The sequence below is a fragment of the Protopterus annectens genome, chromosome 4.part1 (assembly GCF_019279795.1).
Source record: "Protopterus annectens isolate FY-2018-M chromosome 4.part1, PAN1.0, whole genome shotgun sequence".
NCBI lineage: Eukaryota > Metazoa > Chordata > Ceratodontiformes > Protopteridae > Protopterus > Protopterus annectens.
This window is the reverse complement of record NC_056734.1, coordinates 597586360-597612658: the sequence shown is the minus strand read 5'-3', so window position 1 is coordinate 597612658 and position 26299 is coordinate 597586360. Positions and strand designations below refer to the sequence as shown.

The window sequence follows — 26299 nt, the reverse complement described above, 5'->3', positions numbered from 1 at the left end:
AAGGTAGTGTTCCTGCAAACTACCACATCAATAGCAATACCCTAAGCATATAATAGTGGTGAGAGATCTGGGCACACAGGTTGACAGCAACCTTAACTTCAATCATCATGTTTCCACAGTGGCAAGAAGGGCACTTTATATTGCTCATCTCATAAGTAAGGGCATTGCCTCCAGAAAAAAAGAGGTTATAACCCGTGCTCTTCCCTATTAAGGCCAATGATAGAGTACAATTCTCCCTTTTGTATTTTCTTTCCAAACACCTGCAGCAATTGGGGAGACCACAAAGGTTCCTTAAAAAGAAAATGCAGGGTCTTCAAGATCTGTCTTATTTGGACAGACTGAAATCATTGTCACTCTGTGTTGTACAGACATACAGAGCAATCTCTGATCCAGCTTTAATAGAAATGCTCCACAATCACAAGTCAAATGGCACACTGGCCACTCACTCAGAAGACCTTAACCTTCTATGTGACATCAGCAGAACTTGCTGAAGAGACAAATTTCTCTTGCAGAAGTAGCTCCACCTTTGGGGCAAGCTTCCTATTCATGTTAAACATAGCCCCTCGTTTGCCATATTTAAGCATATTTGGATGATTGGATGGGTAACCATAAATTTTTCCCAGGATTTCCACCTGTGCCCTCTTGGACAAAGGCATTAGTTGTTGATTTTAATGTCTGTTTGGGAACATGGGTTGACCTTGGCTAGGCTTGTAAGGGCCATGGGGCCATTAGCTTAGTAACCTCCTATGATCCTATGATCGTATACCTAAGTCTACTGGCCCTTTGTAATGGTCGATGAACTAGGAGACAAAAGACACAGGGAAGTAACAAAGAACTGACTATGACCCTATTTATGGTTCCTGCTCAAACCCAAAATGCAGTCATGTATTTTAATGGATATAAGAACATGGAAGTCTTTGTATGCACTTTCTGACATATTGAGCCTTCAGCCTGTGATGCCCTTTTTTCAGACTGTAATTTCTGTCAACAAACATTCACTCTAATAATTTATTGCTTTTTTGATGAGAAGAAATGTTTCACTGTGTTTAATTAATTAATGTAATGCTGTCTAATGTTTATTAATTATTGGGTGTGAGATTATCTAAACCAGCCCCAAGACATATTACTAAACACTTAATAGCTATGTTTTCTGCACTAAAAACATAAACCTTTTCTTTTCTTTAGCCCGTGTTTTCCAAGTGCAAACAGATCTGAGATTGGAGCATCTTTTCTTTGCTTATTTTTGGCCAAGCTGTATAACAACTAGATACAAGTGTTCATGCTCTTGGGGGTCTTACTTTAGCTGGTTTTCCTTATACAACTAAGAGCATCATTTTTATAAAGTTCTCCTTCATATTTAGTGACTTCTTTATAAAACACCTGTAATACTGCTGCATGTTCTAATATGTACAGGCTTCAGAAAATAGTGTTTGCAATGTTCCTTTTCAGCATTCACCTCTTCCCATTTTGCTTTAATTAATAGCTCACTGATATACAGAAGGACAAGGCAGCTTTCATGGTGAACTGCTAAACACATGATTGAGCGTGAACTCTGAATTATCCAATTTAGTCTTGCAGCAGCCCACCCACTATTTGCTGCTTCATTATTTACTCTTAAAGACATATTATCCTTCAGCTGGGCACATTGAGTTGCACCAGCAACAATCAATTCCATTTTTTGCACCTTTCATATCCAACTCCTTCTGTATCTCCTGAATTTCTCCTCTGATTTTCTCTAGAGTAAAAACAACTATTGTCACCTATCCCTGCAATTAAAGCTGATTGCTTGCAACATAATTCTATTCCAAGATTTAGATATCTCATTTACTTCACCATAAAGCAACACTTTTCCTCATTTGGCTCAAGACCATTCTCTTGATTTCCTCTAACACTTACACATTTTTCACACCCACTGCTTATATTTTTCCTGCAGCTCTGATTACCCAAACATTGTGCTTGTAGTTCTCCTTCTAGACTTCTGATCTATGATACTTTGCCTTTTGTGCCTCTGTACTCATCCCCATCTCCATACCCCAATCACAACTATTTTTCTACAAAGTCAAACCTATAAGGAACAATCCAGTATCATCCTTCTCCGCATTCAGTTTAAATTTCATCCCTAACAACGTACATCCTTACACCATATAACAGTGCATAGCAGTGCCTAAATTCCTTTTCAAGTAGAGGTTCATCATATTTATTTTACTAATAAGAGAAAACTTTGAGACTAATCTAGGGTCCCTCATGTCTTGTTATCTCAACACAAATATTATAATTTAGTCTCCCTCCTGGTTAATGCTCTAAGCATCCAAAGCTAACAACTTAAATTAGTTTCCTACTTTCACAAAATAGTTCTGTCCTCCTTACTATAAGTGAATCATAGTTTAAAAATGACAGCCCATCTGTCCAACATTTTCCCTGGTTACAATTACATGTTTGACACCAGGTCAGGGGATAGAAATGGAGGAGACAAAGTTTATAAATCTCATCTACAGCTGCAAATTATCTCATAAACTAAATTATCCACTGGCATAGGTCCTAACTGGCTGCTAATTAATATCCCATCCACCAAGAACATTACCTTTCACCTAAGACTAATCTACCTCGCCTTACTCATCAATATTAAAACATTTCAAAATCTGATATATAATATCATAGCTTCTGTACAAAAATTTAAAAACCTCATTATTATTTGTGACTTTAACATTAAGTATATGGATCCTATGCCTTACCATTACAAGTCAAAGTAATACTTTGATTACCTTTAAGGCTAGTCTTGATGACAGGTAACGGGTTGAAAACAATTTATACCAGGATTGTCATATATGGCCCTGCTTGATTTATGAGATGAGCACTATTAAGTGCTTGAAAAGGGAGATATAAAAGTTTTGTGTGTCTACTAAAATGTATATGCAATGTAAGTATGCCTACTACAAGGTGTATACAGTGTAAGAACATCTACTAAATGGTGTATGTGATGTAAGTGTGTCTACTAAAAGGTGTATATGGTGTAAATACATCTACTACCATTTTCCAAATTTTAAATGTGGGATCTATTTGAGTCCCAATGAAAAACAATTCCATATATTATAATAACAACTAATACTTACATTTAGTGATCATAAGAATATAATTATTATGTGGGTGGTCGCGGTAGTCCAGTGGTTAGTGTTGTTGCCTCACAGCAAGAGGTTCTCCAGTTTGATTCCCGGCTGGGGTGCCTTCTGTGCGGAGTCTGTATGCCCTCCCTGTGGTTGCGTGGGTTTCCTCCAGGTGCTACAGTTTGCTCCTACATCCCAAATACATGCTGTAGGTGGATTAGACACTCTAAATTGGCCCTAGACGTGCGTGAGTATGCCTTCTGTGGAAGGTTGGGTGCCAGGCTGGTAACTCAACACTGTAAAACTCCCCTGCCAATCATGAGTGATCTGCTATGGGGACGCCTAAATGGGAAAAAGCCAAAAGAAAAATAATATAATTATTGTGTGTTATATTCATATGAGTGATCCATCAAGTGCTGTTTTCTGCTAGACCTTTTCCAGTGGAAACAATTCATCACATCTGAAAAAAAACACACAGTCACACACACAGCCAGCCAGCCAGGAAAAGTCTTTAGAAGGCTTTATGCAGTTAATCTGAAGCATGTAAATAAATACTCCTAGAGAGGAAAGCCCAGTGCTGGTACCCTCTAAGCAAACAGAAAGTAGCCTTTTGTTCATAACTCATGTCTCAAACTGAATTCCAAACCACTGAATGAATTCTATGTGACAGTGCATACTTCACTGATAAGACTTCAGTGTATTTTCTGCATTTTTTGTTTTGTTGTCTTGGCAGTCAGTGCTATATTTTACTTCTACTGCCTTAATATATGAATATGGACCTATAACGTAAGGAAGATTTCACACATGATTCGGGGAATGTGTTTACCATCCTATCAGTATTTGACCTGTAGTGCTTTAAAAAACTGTAAATAAACTGTTGGAATCATTAATAGTTTATGATGATGGCAATACACAATATGACCAGACTTAAGAACTAACATCATTTTTTCTCAGCCTTTATAGTATAAGAATGTCATGCTTGGGATTTCAAGATGGCCTGTTCTGTTCCTTTTCACCCATCTACCTACAACTATAATGCTCACTTCTTGCTTTGGTAAATTTTTTTATGAATCAGTGGTAAACAAAATGCCTTAATGTGTTTACTGATTATAAACATCTGACTTGATCTGATTCCTGCAAAAATATAATCAAACTAGTCATTTTGAAAAGAGGCATTGGGTACAATACCTTACCATTCAGACATTGTAGACAAACTCATGGAATTAGGTATAAATCTGTATGTTGCTTACTGGATAGCCAAGTGGCTCTCAGATAGGACCCAAGTAATTAGGATAGGGGAGTTCACCTCCACAAAGAGGCCAGTCACTACTAGAGTCCCTCAGAGCTCTGTGCCTGGTCTGCTCCTTTTTGGCATTTACTACATTGATGTCAAGGCCAACATCAAGGGTCTCTGGCTGAGCAATATGTATGTATGCAAATGATCTCAAACTACATGCAGTTATAGAATCCCCCCTCCCCCCAAGACACTAATATCCTCCAAGAAAGGTTGACTCAGGCAATTGAACGATACCAGAGGCATAGCCTAAAATTCAGTTCCCAGAAAAGCATAACAGTATCCTTTAGGAAGCTGGTTTCCCCTGGAAACAACTTCATTCATCAATCAGGGCTTTAGGCATACATATAGACAGTAACCTGGCCTTTGACCATCATGTGTCTACAGTAGTAAGGAAATCATTCTATTTTGCACAACTTATAAACAAGGGTATGACATCTAGGCCCAATAAAGTCATCATTCCCCTGTATTCAGCCTACATCAGATCAGGCATATGCAACAAATGGAATGTCCACAGAGGTTCCTCACACAAAAAAGGATACAGAGCCTAAACAACATCAACTCAAAACCCTGTCCAGGGGCAATCTATTCCTGGAATACAAGGCATCCTTGTGTCCTACTCTGATGGACCTGCATGTCTGCAAAACAAATAACATCACAATTACACAATCTAGGGACTTAAACCGTGCTTGCAACATAAATAGGACATGTTGGAGGGGCAGTTATGTGTCTCAGAGACTACTCCTTCTCTGGAACAGGTTTCCTATTTATGTGAAGCTAAGTTCTTTCCAAACCCAATTCAGCAATGACTTTGGCCAGTAGGTGGAGAATCAAAAATTCACCCCTCCTTTAGCACTTATCTCCTTAAAGGACAGAGGCAGCCTGTAAATGCTTGACCACCCAAGGACTAGTCTAGAATATTCTTAAGGTTCCTAAACTTGTCAGTTATATTTGAAATGCATGGCTAGGCCTAAAAAGGCCCCTGTGGTCATTTATCTAATATAATCGTATGAAACTATGAATCTATGACATAGGTAACCATGGTCAGTAATCTAGCTACATTTTTAATGGTATCGCCAGATGACAAAAAAAAAAAAAAAAAAAAGAAAATGAAAAAAGAAGAAGCTTCCAATGAAAAAGAACAGCAATCTGAACTCATGACCCTATGCTATTCAGGATGTAATTCCCCCTTCTGAGCATCAGGCAGTGGTGTTGAAGAATAACCTTCAGTTATTTATCATGAGTCCAGAAGAGTTATGTTACAAAAGCCCAGAACTCATGCACAATAATCTTTCTAACATAAGCTCAGCCATCACTGCCGTGTACAAGATCATGCCAGAATTAACTGTGCATATCTGTAAAATTAAAGATTACACTGATAGATTTATGACCTAACTTGTTGAAAACAGGTTTGTTTTTAGTTTATTTCATAATATATACAGAGTCGATTACATGTAGTATATGCAGACACAAGTCAACTTGTATTGCTTCACTGTAGCTGTTTATACACCAATGTTTTATGTCTAAGAAAGAGGTGTGTCTTGACCTTTCACCCCAGGAGATCTCTGTTTATGACTCCTCTAACTGCTAATGTACCAAAAACTGGAAAAACCTGACATTCACATTTACAAGTTTAGCAGCATCTGTATCAGACACTCTGTCTCTACACACACATTCCAAAATACAAAAAAGACACTCTTGTTTCCCTTCCACCTGGCTTACAATCACACTCTGCACATACAGAACTGAGAATAATGTTGTTCCTGCATGTAGCACTAGAACTGATACTCCAGCCAACATCTGGCATTTTCATTTCCCTCATCAGCAATAGCTCAATTTTTTCTTCTAATCTCATCATATCACTTATTTTTGTCTCTTACTATTCTCTTATCCTTTTGAAGGAGATCTAAACAAATTTGTATGAGCTATAGTGCCATTTTCTGCAATTAATGGTGGTATGTATTGTTTTGTAGCCCCCTGCTCAGCTGTTGTTCCAGTTTCTCTTATGTTTTATTTATTTATTTATTTATTTAGAGCACACTTCCTTTAAGTTTAGCAAGATGAAAATGGACAACATTGGATCAACATGTTATTTTTGCATGAGGTGCAAGGGTTTGTCATCTTCTATGAAGCTGTGTGACTTCAGTGATGTAATACCGAACTGAAGTGTAAGGATGGATGGAGAAATGCCCTATCTCCTTCCACTCTGAAAGAATGCTTTAGATGTCTTAATTAAAAAAAAATGACAAAGTGCTGGTTCAGTCCGTCTGAAATATGCTTTTTCATTTTTAGATCTGACAAATCACTGTGAAGCTGGAAAATAGTAGAAAATCCAAATTTTGAACAAACTATATTATCACAATACATTTTTTTGATGAAAGTGTTTTTGGGGGGACTTTGTTGAATAATACAGTAGGGAATATTTGACACATGCCAGATTTGTGCACTCTAGGGAGTAGACTTATAAATAGGCATATATCTTACGCATACAGGAGGCAACAGATTCTTTTGTGGACCCTTTAAGAAAATAAAACCATTCTCCCTTAATATCTGCAGGGTTAAAAACTCTGTTAAAACAATGCATGACTACCCATGATTGCCCCGCCCCCAAATTTGTCCTTCCTATGTTGTGATGTAAAATACAGCAATGTTTCATAAGTTGTGGTGTACATTTTGCACTTCACCTTCCTTCTTGTCTGACTCTCTGCTCTCAAATGGATTTAGTACGCTCTGTGAATCAGATCTACTTTTAAACAAACACTGTAGATCAGCTTTAATTATTATTGGGGGGGGGGGTTACACAGAATTACAAGCTTCCAGTGAGCCTTCTTTATTGTTGTGGCAAATCAAAGTGGTGAATAGTAAATCTGATATATTTTAATCTGTCAGATTAAGCTTCCAGGAAATAGCCCTTACTGCACATTGATGTACCCTTAATTAACCATCAAAAATCAGAGGAACATGCAAATATTGAAAAAAATTCCAGTGAGTTTCTGTTTTCTATGCACACATTACAGAACTCCACAAAGCAGTACTGCGAGAGCAAAAATTTCTAAAGTAAGAGCTTGTAAATGATACATTTGCTTCTGTGTTTGCGCACTTTGCCAAGCATCACCAACCATCACAGTGAGCTTGGACTGATATCTCTTAGGGTGTTGACACATGATGATATGTAAGTCTTCATTTCTTACAGGCTCTGAACATTGTTAAAACAAATTTAGTTTGAATGAATTCTAGGTTGCTGGGAATTATAATTCACTTAAAGTTGGCAATAGTCCCTTCCACGTTACTGCTGTACACATTTCTAAGCACGTGGTGTCACTGCTACTTACCAGAATGTGCGTAGTTGTCAGGCATGGGAGTGCATTCCATGGAACACAGCCTTGCAACCTGGGTGAACAGAACAAAAACAAAAAAAAAGAGCAGTATAAATGTATTGTTTGATGTTCTGGGAAAGCCTGAGATCAAGAACAGCAAATGACTGAATGCTGATTCTGCAACATGTCTTATTAGCAGTTCTTCTATATCCAGAAACAGAGTATAAAATATACAAAAACTGGTATGGTACACTGATGATAAATATACTCACATCTAAGACCTTTCTGAAATTCAGTTTTATCGAATGAATTTTGTACCTTTTGTTGCATATGACATTTGCATGAGTGACTGTACTGGAAAAAGTTATTTTGACATATGACTTTAGTTGGTATAATCAGGGCATACTCAGTTTGTTTGCTTGTCTTTCACAAGAAATTGGTATGTCTGCCTTAATATAGTGATGATACAGGCAACAACCTGCTGTCATGAATTAATATGAAGATTAAAATCTGAGTTAAAGAGAAGCAATCAGATTGAGAAGGAGGGATTTAAAGGGTAAGAATCCTGTTTTAAAAACACTTACTTGTTTTCTAAGCTTCTTAATTTACTGACATTTCTAAAATTAAAATTCATGCCGACCTACTACCTATAGGTCAATCTACCACCTATAAATAGTAACTGGTAGTTTATCTGACAGATATTTATCGTATGGATCACTACTGTAGTAGCCTTATCTATATTGATTATATCCTAAGGGCAGAACAGCAGGTTTAGCAGGATATAATAGGAATAACTAAGGCTACAGCAGCGGTGATTATTTAAACGCCTGCTATTATGGTAAATTTACTTAACACAACTGTACTTTCCTTTTGTAGTCACTCTTTCTCATCTGCACTGACTAAGATGCATATTTTGTAAGTACCGGGCAGCTAATTAAAATGCAATTAAGCCTAAAGCCATCATTTTAAAATATTTTTTAATTTCAAATTATTTATTTACTTATGATTTCAGATTATCTAGCTGTTGAATTGTTAATAGGCAGCATACATAGAACAAAAGGCAAATTAATATGGAATGGAGTAAAAAATAATTAAACATGAGGAAAACAATGACATTAGTGTTGGTGATGCAGTTACAAAGAAAATAAATAATATCATTAAGGCGAAGTGAGTGATGTGACTTAAAAGAGAAGGCTGGACATTTGTTGAGCTGTTTATATGGCCATAAGTCACTGAAATGATATCTATACACACTCTCTCTTACACACTCATACACATTTCATGTCAAAATAAATAAATAACGAAAACAAATGCATTGGGAGGTAATGGAGTACTGCACTAAACTATTAGATGGGTCAAAGAGGAATTCTCTGTAATGCTTCTCATTACATAAGTTGTACTATGAGTGATGAGGACTCCTCGGGCTATAAATAACATTACAAGAGATGTATTCCCTTTAAAAGATAAATAGCCAAGACAAGCCAGACGTCTATGGAGTACAAGATGGCAGAAAATAAGTGAGTGCAGTCTAAAACATCAGATATAATTTGAATTGCCAGATGTTTCTTTCACTAGATTTTGCTTTTATCTGTAATAATTGTACTTATGTAATTATTTATTTCTGTTTATTATGTTTCTTATGAGTAATATAAATAAGCTTACCACATTTTCAGCATTGTCCAGGAGAAGAGAAAATCTCTACATAAATCTCAAAACATGGCCTCTCTACAGATGGTTGAGGTGAAATTCCTTGAGTTTCAATTGCCCAAAGAAAAAGGTCATTTTCCATGGCAAATCATTGTTGTTGCAATTTCTAAGTGTGCTGTGGCAAATATTCCCATCTTTTGGAAAATGTAACCGTTCTTTGAGTTGACCATGGAGTTTGTATATATACATTCAGGGAATGGTAGGACTTGCCCGCACATTGGGGTGTGCAGGGGTGCATGTCCTTGCAAAACAACAATTAAAGTTATGTTTTTCACGCCTCTGTGGTTCAGGAATTAGTTTTTGGTACTTCCAAAGCTCAGGATTTTGCATTTAGGAATTCATAGTAGAACCTCAAAACACATGCTTAAACTCAAAAATTGTTAATAAGAGTTAGGTGACAGCATAGATAAGGAGCATAGTGATTCTGTTGTTAAAGCAAAAGGAAGGCAGATGAAATCTGTCCGAATAGTAAGTAACTAAAAGAGTGCAGCCTGAGGATGCCAAAGCCAGCTGGACTGACTGACTCACTGATTTGTCATTCATTATTTTGGTAAGTGGGCTGGTTCACAGAGCCTTTACAACCATAACCATTATCAGAAGACAAGAGAAAATACAATATATAAATAGATAGTTTAGTACAATGCATCAACCATTATGTTTTTGAAGTGAGATTAAATTGTTGTACCCAGAGAAAACCCACTGAGACACACAATGAACATATAATATTCCAAACAGACCATGTGCAGAGGTCAGGATTGAATCTCAAACTTTGTTACACTAAGATATAGCACATACTTTTAAGTTAGACTGCATCTACTAGTAGTTGGCTGGTCATGGTGCGTGATACTTTAGTTAACATTTTCAAATTCTACAAAAACACTTGACAAGATACTGGAGTATATGACTATTTCAGTTTTGAAACTTTGGAGCTGTAGTTTTATAAAATATTTTAAATGACATATTTTTTCATCTAGTATTGTACATTATTACTACATCCACAGTTTAACAGCAAAGAAGAAGATGTCACATTTTCTGATAAGGGAGAAGTACATGGAGATAGTGACCTTTTCCTGATTGAGAGAAAATGACTTTAGTAATAGTTGGGAGAGGTAGAAGGCTTTCCTAAAACAGTGGATATGTGGTCTAAATACCACTCAATGTGTACTTATCAAAAATCTGAGCAAAGGCTGTTAAGTAGTAGGATGATGTCTCCAAAAAACTGAGACACAAAATGTGCACACACAATAACATAGCACCTCCCACTTTCTGTAGGATTGGGGGAGGCCACCACTCAGAAACACATTTAAAAGACTGACAAAATTACACAAAATATAAGCAGAATAAAAATGCTTATTCAGATTAAGGTTTGATTATGACTGACCAGTAAAAAACATAAAAACTAAACATGCATGCACACACACACACACACACACACACACACACACACACACACACACACACACACATGTGCACACGTGCACAACAGATATGAAAAATTGGCCTTTGCTACAACTGAGTCTTTGCTTGACTTTTCAGCATGTCTCTTCTCAAGTGTGCATATCTCAAAGGCTATGTCACATTTCTGACAGGTGTCTTATAAAGAAAAAAAATCATTAAAATAATTAACATTCACAAATGATGTAAAACAATAAATAGGCTAGCATAATGTGCTGAATCCGAAGAGAAGGGGAATCAAAGTGTACTTTTTTCTAAAGAAGTCTTGATATTTTAACAAACAAAAATGCCAAAGGAGGCTGTTTGCATTGTTATTCTTATGATGGAGTGTTGCTGTTTGATATTTGCATTTTTCTCCTCTACATACAAGCCAATGGGCATGCCTTCATTGAAGGTGGGGTGTCAGACTGGCAACACGACACCATAAAAACCAACTGCCAATCATTAGCGGACCGGAGTTTTGTTGTGGCGACCCCTAACCAGGAAAAGTCGAAAGACAAACAACAACATACAAGCCAAGTTGTTGTTGTGTCTTTCAGCTTTTCCCAGTTAGGGGTCGCCACAGCGGAACTCCAGTCCAGTAATGATTGACAGTTGATTTTTATGTGCTGAGTTGCCAGCCCTAATGCACAACCTTCAACGAAGGTACGCCCATTCATGTATGTCTCCACGCAGAAGACGCTCTAACTGAGAGTTGATCCGGTCACCGTCTTACTGTGAGGCGACAACGCTACAGCAGCACCACCACTGCAACATACAAGCCGAGTATTTCTGTTTCTTATGGGTTTTCAATTAAATGACATCTAAAGTTTTCATTTACCTGGAATTTTCTTAAAGATTGCTATTGCATAAAAAATGTTTGTAGTTTTCTGAAAACCTACCACTTTTTGAAGTACACTGATTGAGCCAGTTTACTGTTAAGGACTACAGTACGAACACAGCACAAACATCCCACTTCAGAAAACAGCCTTTTCTATGAATAGTTATTTCTCATTCAGTGAGAATATTTCAGAGTAGTGCTACCCCCACAATACAGCAAAAAAAGCTCAGTGACATGAGTCAGGAGTACCTGACATGTCCCTAAATGCCATGCATGGTTTCTATCAATACAGCTATTTCACTACATGATACATTAGGCATATTCTGTCTGACAGAAGTTTGCTTGAATTTAACTGCTGCTGCATTTTCACTTCCTCACATAATGATTTTAATTTACCAAACCTCATACCTTGCCAAGTTACCCATGCACCTCAGCCTCCAAGTCATCTGTAGAAAACAAGACATTCCCGAACAGTGAGTATCACTTTAGTACTTATCATATTTTGCAATTGCATCCTGATCAGGGCCAATGTAAGGTGACAAATTACAAGCAAGCAAGTTAACAAATGTATGCATTTCTGCAAAGTCACTCTATGTACATATCACTGCTTATACAATGAGCTACAGTTCCTCGCTGATATCCACACATTGGAAACCAGCTCCACTCCTTTTCCAAGCTTGTGGGAATCTTAATATAGTTTTTATACCTCTTTTAACTCTTACATTAGCAAATTTCAGGCTGACTGCTCAGTCTAGCTTTCAGCCTCATACATAATGCCTGGGAACTGCACATAGAACTTCATAAAAAGACGTAAGAATCAAAGCAATTTAATTCTGCCTTGCATTGTATTTCTAATCTTGACTAAGCAGCCTTGTTTTAAAGTAATCCCTTAATGATGAAGTGCTGGATATGATATAACGACACAGAAGTGATTTAAGTAGTCTCTACTGCAGCTGCCCTTTTTTTTTACGGATGCAAAAACTCGGTCATTATTTTAAAGTCAAGTCTAGAAGATAAATCAAATGCAGGTAGTATTTACCCTCCTCTGCCTGAGTTGTCATTGCTTCAAGATCAGATGCGGTTGCAGATCATATGACATCATTATATCATCTGACTTGAGTATGGACTGATGAGACAAGGCTGATGAGGGAAATTATGATTTAAAGGGGCCATGCAGAATTTCATGGCATCCTTTTATTTTGGCTTGAAAGTTAATATATTCTGACAAATACCAGACAGTTCAGAGGTATGGTGATGGTCAAATGATAGTTGATTATCCATGATCTGTTTTAAGGGGGGTGTTACTTATATGCTAATTGAGCAAGAGTTCTTATTTCCCAAACTGTACGATCATGGGCTAAAATAACAACTTGGCTAATGGAGCTGAATCGCCTCACCCACATGTCTGAAATAGGTCATTCTACTTCTACTCCCAGTGTAGTCTGACAACCTGCACTGCTGTTACACCAAACAAACAGAACCTTTAAAACTTTCGGCTCCAAGCTGATGTGGCCCATAAGCCAGCACTGTGTATGATGCTACATTTTTTGGTGTTAAACTTTAGACCATGATGATGACACCACAAGGTCTTCCTAAGATAGACTATTTTTGAGGGTATGAGTGTCTTCAGGGCAGTGGAAGATGGCTTGAAGGTTGTAGTCATCCATGAACTTGGTCAATCAGAGGCCTCCATCATCAGCTTGGACATCAAAAACAGTAAATGCAAAATAGACATGGTATTCCTACAGTAACAATCCTCTTGTTGGATAGTGTAAGAATCCAATAGGCTACATGGCTATTTAGGTTGTGTTTAGCAAACTCATCAGTTATGCCAGACGTGGGAATAGTGTCAAAATGCCTTCACATAAATCAAGATAAGATATGTACATGGGATTACCCTCATACGTTATCTCTGTTATTCTTTCAAAGAAGTCAATTAGTTTAGGCTTAATGCACTTTTTATAATGCTAAATTAATTTGGATCTAGAGTTTGTACGTTATATATTTTGCTGATTATGAGAAACATGTTCTATCATCTTGAAAACTATGCTGGTGAGGCTAATGGATCTATAGTTGCTAGGGTCTAGGGTGGGGTCTTCATTATGGAAGTCAACTACTACAGCTAATTTCCAGGCTTCCAGGGAATATCCTAGAGAGAAGCTGTGGTTGAATATTTTAAGAAAGAGGTCTGGTACAGAGTGTTTTATACCAATCAGGAAACAACCTGGTATGATATCCAGACCCATAGTGCTGGTACATTTCATCCTACTAAGAGCTTTAAGTGTAGGTTAAGAAGTGTTGGTTAAGAAGCAATTATTAGGAATGATATGGATACTGTACTTTATATTGGGAAGCTTGGAACCAAACTAGGGGAGACATTAGAGCTGAATTTATTTGCAAAGATGTTAAACCATATCCGCAGGGTCTGAGTGGGTTTTACAACTAGAAATAAGCCTGGTGTAATGTTCATTATTCATTCTGAGGATCTTTATGTAATTAAATAATGAAAACTGGTCATTTCTGAGGCTGCTTATGTAAGAAAAGAATGTCTTATGTTTATTTTACTTATTTTTGATACCTCATAAATAGTTCTGCAATATTTGATCTTTCTCCTCAGTTCTCTGCTAACCCTTTAGATTTGTTTATCCCATGCTGATTTTTTGCTCTACTCTTTACAGTTATGAACCTTTTTCCTTTTATTGATAGTAGCTGAGTTCCATAAATGTGGTTTGTTTCTAAACTTGGCATTTTATTTGCAGTGAACAATATCATGAATTCAAGAGCTGATATGGGAGAATACACTTTGAGTATAGGCAGCAGTACTATGTGACTTATACGGAATTCCTGAATCATTTCAGGCACAAAAAATGGCATTAAACAAATCTCTAAAGATGGTTGGGTTGGTCACTGACCTGTACTGGCACTACATGGTAAGTAAAACAGTGCAGTGATCTTTAAAATTTCGTCCCCTTTTGTTTATGAAAAATGGCCCCTCACCTACAACTTTTTTACCCTCAGGGAAACTACCAAGAATTTTTCAATTGTCTTTAATAATATTTTGATAACTTTCTCATCTAAAGAATTCTGTACTACCATTCCAGCACAAAAATTAATAGTGTTTAGTGTCTTATGTACCATGCTTCCTAAACCTACCTTTCTCATATTTTGAACTTCATCAAACTTTTGATAAACAACCTTTCCAGGATACCCTCTGGTCAAAACTCTATAGCACAATGCTCTTCCTTCATTCATAAAATCATTCGCACTATCAGTTAGTCTACTAACTTCCAATAGTTGCCCTTTTACTATGTTGTCCTTAGTTCTTCTGGAATGCATGCAATTGTAACTTAAATAAGCATTATTCTGCACTTCTGTTTTGAATAGTTTTGTTTCTAAGTTACTTTTACTTCTAAAGATTAAAACATCTAAAAATGTACACTGTTTGAATCATAATTTGATGTAAATTTCAAATGAGTGCTAACACTGTTAATATATTCGATACATAAATCAAAGGCATTTGACTCTCCTCTCCAATTTAAAAAAATATCAATCATCTTTAAAGCACTTGCAAAATGTTACATTGCCAAAAAACTTACTATTGTAAGTATATTCTCTTTCCCATGCACTTATAAAAAACATTTGCATAACTCGGAGCCATGGCTGCATCCATGGCCACACCATTCACCTGTTGGAAAAAAGTTTAATTAAATTCAAAAAAATTATAACTTAATATAACATCTAACATTTCCATTAACAAACCGATAATACTGTCAGGAAAAAAGTTTAGAACACAACAGCTCTAATCTGACATAGTGATTTCCTTTCCCTATGGCCTACCAAGACCTAGCTAAAGCCTTTGATGCCATCTTTCATTCTGGTACTGTAGACAAGCTCCACAAATTCAATATCAATCCATTTGTAATCCACTGGATAGCAAATATGCTCACTGCGGAACTCAAGGAGAGGGTTAGGCTCCTCCTATCACCCATGTTTAGCACTTACTTCTCTAAGGCAGAACCAAATGTCAAGTGTTTATGTCTAACCATATTTACTGATGACTGTAAACCGGGTAAAGTTATTTAATCCCATTCAGACACCCACATTCTATGACCGAGACTATATCAATACCTGTTGTGTCAAGCATTGGATCACTATAAACACAAAAAAATGCACTGCATTTATGTTTAGTAAAGCCCCTCTCTATCTTCATGCCACATTCCTGGCACTCCTAAACAGAATGCAGCCACCAAAGACCTAGGCACTATGCTTTCTTTTGACAAATGTATCTAAATCATGGTGAGGAAGTACGTTTTTTTTTTCAGTTTATCTACATAATTATTTCCTCGAGGTCAGAAGAGGTCCTAATGTCAAAAACAGTCTAATGTAATTATATTCCTCATTGTTAGACTCTTTCTGGGATACTGTGCCCCTTTTATAGGATGTACCTATTTAGACACATTGATCAACTTGAAAGAGTCTAATGATTCCTGCCCCAAAAGGCCACATGTTTAGGCAATTGAAGTTATCCTGACAGACTAAAAGCTCTATCCCTGTGCTCTATTTCATACATGAGCCTGGGCTTTTTGATCTCCTCCACCTTTATAGTTCATAGTTTTAGTACTAGACTAACTGTCCTTATGGGCCATTTTAAGCCTAGCTAATTACCCATTGTGGGAATCAAACCCTTCACCTTGTGATTGTAAGGTAAACACCTTAACTATTATGCCAACCTCCCACTCATAATTACCTCCACTACAGAATCAACAACACCTCCTGGTGATACAGGTTATTATCACAGAGCATCTGCTGCATATGAAATGGACAGTCTTTATTCATTAAACAAAGCAGTTGACTATCAGTCTACTTTAAAATCTCTCTAGATAATTAGATGGGAGACCACAAATTTATGCCTGAGATATGTGATACTGATCTTCTAATCTGGGGATAACTGGTATACAATTTTTTGTGTGGTGTTGTGGCTAAATCTCCCTTTGGCCTTTAGTACTTAGGCTTAAATACTACCTATGAACCTGTAAGAACTGGAAGGATGTTAGGTGATGTATACCTTTTCCCTCATATGACTCTGATCCCTGGTTTCAAATCCAGCATAGCATATCAGGTCACCACGTCATAAGAGATTTTTTTGAATTTTGGAGGAAGATTGACTATTTCATTTCAAGAACCATTTGGTAACTGTACTATTATGTACCAACCTAATGCACGGCATTGGTGGGTAAGTAACAACAGTGAACATGTGCACTGAGGTTTATGAAGATGTGAGTATTTGTATCTATGCTTGTAGCAGTGGTTACGGGATAATCAAGTTAGATCTTTTACATATAAAAGTGACTTCTCAGGATTTGTTAAAAGTTTCCACCAACAGAATTTAGTTTTGTGAAATAGTTAAAAAGCAATATAAGGAAAGGGGCTGCTTTTAATCAAAAACAAAAATAAGCTATCACAAATGTCCAATAATTAAAATCTGCACAAAAAATAAATTCAAATAGAAAGACCATTTTGTAGTGTCCTACAAGTGGCATTATAAGGAAACAAAAGACATTCTGATAATGGGAGTACCTCAGCCACACTCCCAGCACCCCTGAGTAGTCAGTCCATTATTTATCTATAATGACCATGATGTCAGATATTATCATTTACATTTCATCTACATCATCAATCCATGAACAGCAATTGCTGTTATTGAGTATACAGGCATTAGTTGAATATACATGGCTTCCCTTTTGTTCTCACATGCATCTCATCTGATATAGGAATCTTCTGTTTTAAATGCTTTTCCAGGTGACATACATCAGTAGCCTCATACATCACTCCGTCCAGAATGTGGCACATCACCTCTACTGCTGTTGAGGAGGCACACAGGGTATTGCCCTCTTCCCAGAAGGGGAGTATGCCTGGAATACTGTAGCACAAGCTGCAAATGCTGGTTCTACATGTACACATTGATATCAGTTGCATCCATGTGTAGAAAACAACTATTCAATGGATTTTAGTTAAAGGAATGTGGCTGGCATCCATGCCAGAAGTTCTTTTCATACCAATTTACATACTGGTGTGTATTATATAGCTTGTTAACATTATACAGAGGGAGTAGCAGTTACTGATACTGCTCAGTACAGTCTAAATGAAATAGAGACAGAAAAATATGAACATACTTTACAAAATAACACCTACTGAGAAAAGTGTTAATTCAGCAACTTACTGGATTACTGAATTAAAAAAAAAGGGAAAAATAAATTAAATTAAAATGAACAAGTCCAGGATGACTTCTGCAATGTTTTATAGCAACAGTCTAATGTAAAGAAAAGATCTTTTATTTTTAAAGATTGTTGTAATAAAAACATATAGCATTTTGAGACACACTTTAAATGAAAACATCCTTGCTTAGCAGAAGAGGACCAAGAGAGATAGGATATGTGTTTCTCTTCAACAATATTTAACAAAGCCTCTTCAATTTTAACTCTTGGACTAGATAGATTTGCTCTCAAAATTGTGTTTGCCTATATGACTCCTGAAATGTTATGCTATCTACAACTAGCTAGATAGTTAGATAAGAAATGTCTTATCTACTTGTTCAATACATAACCAATCTTTTAAACTATTAAGTTGATTGTTGGTTATCTGTCCCTGTTTGTTATACCACACTAAAGAAACTCCTTTCAGTTAATACAAATCAGGTAAATTATAGGTGATAATTACTTTACAGTAGTAGGAAAAATAAAGCAAGCCCAGTACTTACTGGAATCTGCAGTTAATTGAATGACATTTACAACTTAAAGACTGTTACATAATTTGCAAAATTCATACTTAAATTTATATTTCAGAATTTGTTATAGAGATGAGGAAGAAATTAGTTTTTAGTCATCTTAATGGGTGGTGGTTTTTCTTTGATTCTAGCTATGGCAGATATACAAACTGGGATGAAGAATCCAAGTTCACAAAGATTTCGCCTATCCTTTTGTGCATCTGCTTCCATCATTGTTAAACCAAGGATATACAGAATACCTGAGACGCATGAAGATGTGATGACACATTTTTTAAAACCCATTTCTTTTGTTACAGGTTTTAGTAAAATATCCATAAAAATATTTATACTGACCCTCATCAGAGGGAAGTGTGAAACTGGTTTGGTACTGCACAAAGGGACATTGCATCCTCACAGAAATCAAGTGACATCCACTCTGAAACTGCCCCACATTCTACCAGGGATTGTTGCCAATGGATGTCATTGACCAGAGCAGTTATCTGTTCTCCCAACTAACCTGGAAGTGAAAAGACATCATCCTTTACACTGCAGCCATCATAACTGCTCAACACCTCACAGGAAGTGGGCACCCAGTTGATGACCAGAGGCTCCTTATCCTTACACATTTAATAATGACTAATGCCCCCTCTGTGTTGCCAGGGATCACAGGGGATTAGGTTTGTGAGCTGTTAACAAGCTGTTTCTTGTTGTCCAGGTTTGATTCCCCCAACCTCCATGTGTGAGAAAATCACTTGACCTGACAGTGCTTTTGGGGTCTTGGGTTCCTCAATGGTCTTCTGGACTGCAAGCCTAGTAATAGTCTATGAACTATCTTATGGATACTCCCAAACAGCTTGTTAGCAATCAGACCACAAATTCACCTCCTTTCCTATTTTGTCAGTAATGAGAGTACCTTACCTACCCTACCCAAGGTGTCAGAGATTTGTGTCTACTGCTTGCTGTCTCTTCCACCCTAGTAGTGATTACAGTGATCCATCTAACCACTCCCCCCTTATGAGGGAGATTGGTTTCTACCTGCAAATTGCATAAGTAATTGGCCTACACTTTCCATAATATGAAAATTGCATGCAGCAATAAAGGAAAACAGCACCCTTTCATGAATCCTTCATTTCATACTGTTGATTACAGCCCAATAGAAAGTCTGATATAGAGAAATGCATATTGTTTGTCATCTTTGCATCAAATGGTTAAAAAAGTAATGTTTGTATTCTCTGTATGTGAGCTTTATAATATAGTTCTCAGAAATTTTGCTCCCTCACCTGTCACTATTTAATTTTTCACAATAGGCATTTCAGTTCATAAATTACCACTGTGACTATTCACAAGTTTGAGGAACTCAGTCTGTATCTTATGAATATAATCTATAATGCATACTTATAAACAATTGTGTTTGTGGCTTGCTGGCACCTCTAGATAACTGATCAGGATTAGAACTTATCAGCTCTTTTCATCTTTTCAGACTTTACACTCAGACTACATATCCTACATGCAGATAAATGTAAATGTGTCACAATAATTTGTGTTCACTAGCTTCACAACTTGCTTGCAGGAAGAAGTCTCCATCTAGCTGAGCCAGTCTGTGTCCATCATGATGTTGCCATCATGTATACAATTTCAACTGAAGTCTAATGTATTACCCTGAGTTTGTTTCACATACTCTAGTCTTATTTTACATAAGTGACATACATCTGTCTTATGCTAATTTTGAAATGGTTTATATTGACTTTCTTGAGACTTACCTGCTCATATTTTCTTTGTCAATCATATTAATTTGAGAAATTGTTTATGTCATTGTTGTTTACTGCATATTGCAATTCTGTACTTTTAGGTTGAAATAGTGCATGCTTGTGAATGACAGCTCCCATAAAAGAGTGATTCTTTTCTTGTACTTTTTTGAAAGGTCCTGGGAGAGTCAGTCTGCAGAGTGGTCAGGCACAGAGTATCTTATGTCAGACTATGCATGCCATTGGTGAGAAAGCATCACTATCACTTGTGGGCACGTGGCCTGCTACACCCAGTCATGGGCATCGTACTGATCATGGCTGATTCAAATCCTGAGATGCAACCTCAAAGTGAGAATATATATAGAATATATATATAAGTCTCCATCTAGCTGAGCCAGTCTGTGTCCATCATGATGTTGCCATCATGTATACAATTTCAACTGAAGTCTAATGTATTACCCTGAGTTTGTTTCACATACTCTAGTCTTATTTTACATAAGTGACATACATCTGTCTTATGCTAATTTTGAAATGGTTTATATTGACTTTCTTGAGACTTACCTGCTCATATTTTCTTTGTCAATCATATTAATTTGAGAAATTGTTTATGTCATTGTTGTTTACTGCATATTGCAATTCTGTACTTTTAGGTTGAAATAGTGCATGCTTGTGAATGACAGCTCCCATAAAAGAGTGATTCTTTTCTTGTACTTTTTTAAAAGGTCCTGGGAGAGTCAGTCTGCAGAGTGGTCAGGCACAGAGTATCTTATGTCAGACTATGCATGCCATTGGTGAGAAAGCATCACTATCACTTGTGGGCACGTGGCCTGCTACACCCAGTCATGGGCATCGTACTGATCATGGCTGATTCAAATCCTGAGATGCAACCTCAAAGTGAGAATATATATATATAAGTAGCAGTGTAGAAGAGTGTGTTTGGAGATTACAGTTTGAGAAGCTCAGCACTGAACTGTGTGCTAGGAATAGCTATATTACTTCATTATGATACTAAGGGCATAGATATGCCATATGCATATGCCTACTGGCCACATGTCTTGTGGTCACTGTGATTTGCAAAGCTATGAAAGACATGCAGCAGTGTGTTGGCATTCCAGGATCACATGGTGAGACATGGGTAGAATATATAAGTAGGGGAAATCCATAGACAGCACTAACTGCAAGTAAATAAAGTACATAAAGTGGGGGCACCTGTGGCCATATGTATAGTACAGAAAAATTGTGGAAGGTTGTTCACAGTACCGAGTACAGGTCATGAAGTGTGCATAAAGAGGAGGTCTGTGGCTAAACATATGAACATCCCGCTGCATATCATAAACACCTATTGATTAGCATGATTTGCCTAGAGGTGTACATATACTTACATGGCTACCTGAAGAAGGCAAGGAATGAAACAGTTTACTGCCCAGAAGAACAAAGTGCTGCTACAGACCTGCCCCTTGCATACATGCATACCTCTCCCTGGTAAAACTACTTCAGACAGACTGTATACGGACCAGCTCTAACAAAGAATAGTGCAGAATGTAAATGCTGTGGGCAGCCAGAATGGGCCACTGCAACAGGTTCATTGAATGGTTACTATTATGATACTCCATGCAAAGAAAAATGCATGGGACATTATGACGTAAAGACATTAAAGTGCCTCACTGAGGCTGAGGAGTTTTTGGTGTCATTCATCATTCAGGAAGCATGGCTTTGCATAATTTGGGGGTGGCTTGGATGTGGGAGACTGGCTGTCACGAAACGTATGTGTACCAGCTGGGGCTGCACTAGGTTAGTAATGTCTATTGCAGTTCAGTACAACACACCTCAGTACATATGATGGAAAGGATTGCCCATCTCCTTACCTATGTTTCCTGGCATCTATGGTCTACAATTTCAACAACCTGCATGACAAGATATACATGTGAAAGTATGTTGTATTCTAATGTGTAGTACTATGCATGCTAAATGGGGTTGAGATGTGCATGTGCACATGTTTTGGGCAGACAATGTTTTCGTGTGCATTCTTGCTTTCATAGGTTCCACTGCTAGATGACCCAGCACAACAAGACAACATAGGGCTTACGCAAGCAGGGCACTTATGGTTAATTATGATGGCAGCATGCAAATGGTAGAGTTCATTGACACAGTGGTACTGTCTATAGTACTATATAGGGGTGGGGTTATCCATTTCTACTAACACAAAGGTCTCTTTAGAGTTAGAGGCTGAGCACAGGGTCTCACCAGGGCATGAAAGGCAAGTATTACCTGAGATCTTCTCATAGCATCCACTCATGTCACCAGTACATACAGCATATTAAATGTACACCACCTCTGAGGTATGCATACACACCATATCTGGGATAAAGTTTAGTAGCTTATGTGCTGCCATGACTTCAGGTTATCCCTGATATGGCTGTAACAGTTGCCATTAAAAAGCAGGTGTGCAGCTCAGTCATCCAGGCATAGTTATGTACAACTGCCAGCATTGTGGACATGGTAAGTGTTCTACATGGACTCCAGGAAGATGTGCAACAAGTGCTCAGTGACACAGAGTATAGGGACATGGAGCTAATAATGGTCCTAAGGTCACTTATGGCAAATGGTACCACCATAGAGGTGTTCATGGGGCACACTGTAAACTCTTTTTGGTCTGCTTCCAGAATCCATGCCTTGATTGCCTTCCATACCCATGGGAGAGTCAGGGTGCATGGCAGTCATACACAGGCTACCTTAAGTCAGACTATACAGACCACTAGTGAGACAGTATCACTGTCACTTGTGGACACCAGGCCTACCATGTGTGTCATGCAAGTCATGGCTGGTTCATCACCTGGGATCGATCAACAGGTTACATGCAAATGTTCATGTAGTTTTACTCCTTCCCTATCATCTGTGGGCACATAGTATGCTCCCTTGCTTCTCATGGTGTATGACCAATTCATAGGCAGTGATTCTTATCAGGATCAGCATACTGTATGCCCCATCAGGGTGAATGCCAATAGCCCTGTACTTCTACACCTTCCCTGCCATGGAACCCATCAAATAGTGACAATGCAGGCTAACATAGTGGATGATATCTATGATTACATAATGGCAACTTGACTCCATCATAGTAGGATGTGATCACAGAATCCCCCTAATTTTCTAACATACCTGGCTACTGTGCTCACCTTCAAAGACACCACCTCATAGTGTTGCAGTCACTTGCTACTGTGTCCACCAGCTTGTGCAAGGGATGACCGTGTCCTGTCCACCCTTTAACATGTGCAGGCATGGTACTGTCTTATGTACAGCATGGACTGAACATACACTAACCTATATAGCCTATGTGCATTAGCACATGTGCCTTTTTGTTCTTTGTTGTCTCTGTCATGACCCATAGTTATGGACCAAATGCCACATCTTTGCCAGTGCTGAAATGTATAACATTTGTCTATCCCTCAGCTGTGATACCACTGCTGCCTACCCTTCATTTGATTCAACACACTGTCTTTATACTAGTGGTACTACTGGTATGGAAGGTCCTGCCAAAATGGTCAACTGTGACTCTAGCTGTTTGTACAATGCTGTGGAGCCCTGCATATACGGCAAAACATCTTACTGCAGATTACCAAGTACTACAATGCTTCTCCTGCTATATCTAATAAAGGAAGTGGTTCTTGACTTGGCCAAACACCCAGCCCAATACATTATACATTTTGTCATATGCTGTGTTATAGCCTATTCAGTGCATGATCTGAGGCTATGAATCAGAATCATAATTCAGTTCTCAAGGGCATATTCGTCATTACCTGTAACACATAACAAACACAATATTATATGTAGCCTGCCACTGCCTACATGGTAACTGCGTGTAAACACCTGTGTATTTATTTAGTGTGTGTGTGTGTGTGTGTGTGTGTGTGTGTGTGTGTGTGTGTGTGTGTGTGTGTGTTTGTGCATGCACTCCTACCAACCAGATACCACTGTATGACATTCCCTGGCAGTGACTTTTAGTATAGGTCAGACATGTGCCAAATGTGAAAGTCATGGAACATAGCCCTGGTGGAATACGGGCACATTATAAACAATATCCTGGGTATTACACACCATCTGGCATTAAATGGAGTAAAATCTCATCCTGCTGATGTATAATAGCTGCTGACGACCAGGTGGGGACCTTGATGGCAATGTGCGTGCAGTCTATTGCTTACCAGGATGCCAGTTGAGCCAGCAATGACCTATATGATGCCCATGACTTTGCATGTCAAGCTCTGTGCCTACAAATCAGGACATCAAGGAAATGGACAATGTTAAATTTCTACATGGCGGTTCTTTATTTTGCCATTATTTGTAAATAGATATGTCCCTCAACACATTGCAGCAGAATGACAAGCCTCTGGTTCAGGATTCATGAGGTTAATTCTAGAATATCACAAATGTATTTCTAGCTGGTTAATAAAAGCTTCCTCTAGCTAAGTTGGTTGAAGCTACACATATTTAGTTGCTACATGAATGGACATATCATGCCCCCACCAGATTTCTGAGTGCGGGTGCCACAGTTTGAAAAGTTTTTTTTATTTTCTTCTTTTCACATAGGAATGTGTCCACAAATTGTTGGTCACTCAGATGGTGGCATGTCAGGCACTATCTGTATCTCCTCCTCCACTGGTTCATTGGTAAGTACTAGGATAGCTGTCTTTGTGGGCCATTTTAGGGCTACATATTTTCTCTTTCAAAGGTAAGAATCAAACCCTGTACCTTGTGTCTGTAAGGTAATCATTTTAGCATTATACAAAATTCCAGTAGGTGGCCACGATGGACAATATTGTAAGCACTGGCTCTGTTGATTGCTATTAACATATGCTGCTGAACTATGGCTGATGCTAATAAAAACATGACTCCTTTCATGCATACACCATGACTCTAAGTAAAGAAAATTTTTATTCACCTTAGTGTACTGCTTCCATGTATATGTTTGCTAATAGGTTGGCCATTTTGTCAATATTCATATACTGTGTGGTTCACTTACATGTGAGTCCCCCAGGGCTCAGGTTTAGGCCCACTCCTTTTTCGAATCTATTTCTTTGAAATGGAAGCAAATGCAAAAAGTTTATGGCTCATTAAGTTTGTAGATGATTTCAGCTGGGGTTTATGATCAACTCCCCTGCAGACACTAGCATTCTTCAAGAAGGTCAATAACTAACAAATGGTGCCAAAGCCATGGTCTTAAACTCAGTGCAAAGAAATGCATAATTGTACCCTTTGGGAAGTGAACCATCACAGCTAATTTACCATGTTGATAATACTCCCCTAATAGTCAACCCAGTGGTCAGAGATCTGGGTACCCACATATACGGTAGCCTTAGCTTGGACCATGATGTGGCCACAGTGGGGAGAAAATCCTTTTATGTTGCCCAACTTATAAGTAAAGGCATAGCATCTAGGGCCAAAGAGATCATTGTCCCACTGTACTCTGCCCTTATCAGACCAATCACAGAGTATGATGTTCCCTTCAGTATGTACCAGACCAGGCATATGCAGCAACTAGACTGACCTCAGAGGCTCCTTACAAAAAGAAAACAAAAATAATGCAAGGCATAACAAACCTGCTTATGCAGAGCACCTTAAAGCCCTTTCCCTCTGCTCAGTCTCCTATAGATTGCTAAGGGGTGATCTATTCCTAGCTTACAAGGCATCTGCAAACCCCACACTTATGAATATCCTGCACATTCATGAGTCAAACAGTACCAGAAATACAAGGTTTATGGACCTGAATTTTATCTGTGACTTAAGCCGAACATACCGGAGATATAGATATGTGTCCCAGAGACTGCCCCTTCTATCGAACAGGCTTCCCACTCTTGTGAAGCTGAGTTTGTCTATTATCCAATTTAAGTGCAACCTAGACCAGTAGAAGGGAAATAGAAAATGTTTACTAAGCCTGGCACCTATGTCCCTTATGGACATAGGCAGTTTATAAATATCTAGCCCTCAATGTCCTATTTGGATACAGAATGTCATTTTTATTTTCGGAAAACTTGGCTAGATTTAGAAAGGATTCCCTGGGTAATTAACCTAGTAACACTTTATGAATCTGTAAATCTATGTCATT

The 26299-nt window shown here is 37.9% G+C and overlaps 1 protein-coding gene across 3 annotated transcripts in view; it reads right to left on the bottom strand.

Annotated features, from left to right (window-relative positions):
• Positions 1-26299, bottom strand: part of LOC122800983 (E3 ubiquitin-protein ligase TRIM69-like) — a 544031-nt gene that overhangs the window by 171531 nt on the left and 346201 nt on the right. For all 3 annotated transcript variants that reach the window (XM_044070404.1, XM_044070402.1, XM_044070403.1), the window contains exon 5: positions 7728-7785. In XM_044070404.1, coding sequence (XP_043926339.1) covers positions 7728-7785 — 58 coding nt within the window. The remainder of the gene's footprint in view (positions 1-7727; positions 7786-26299) is intronic.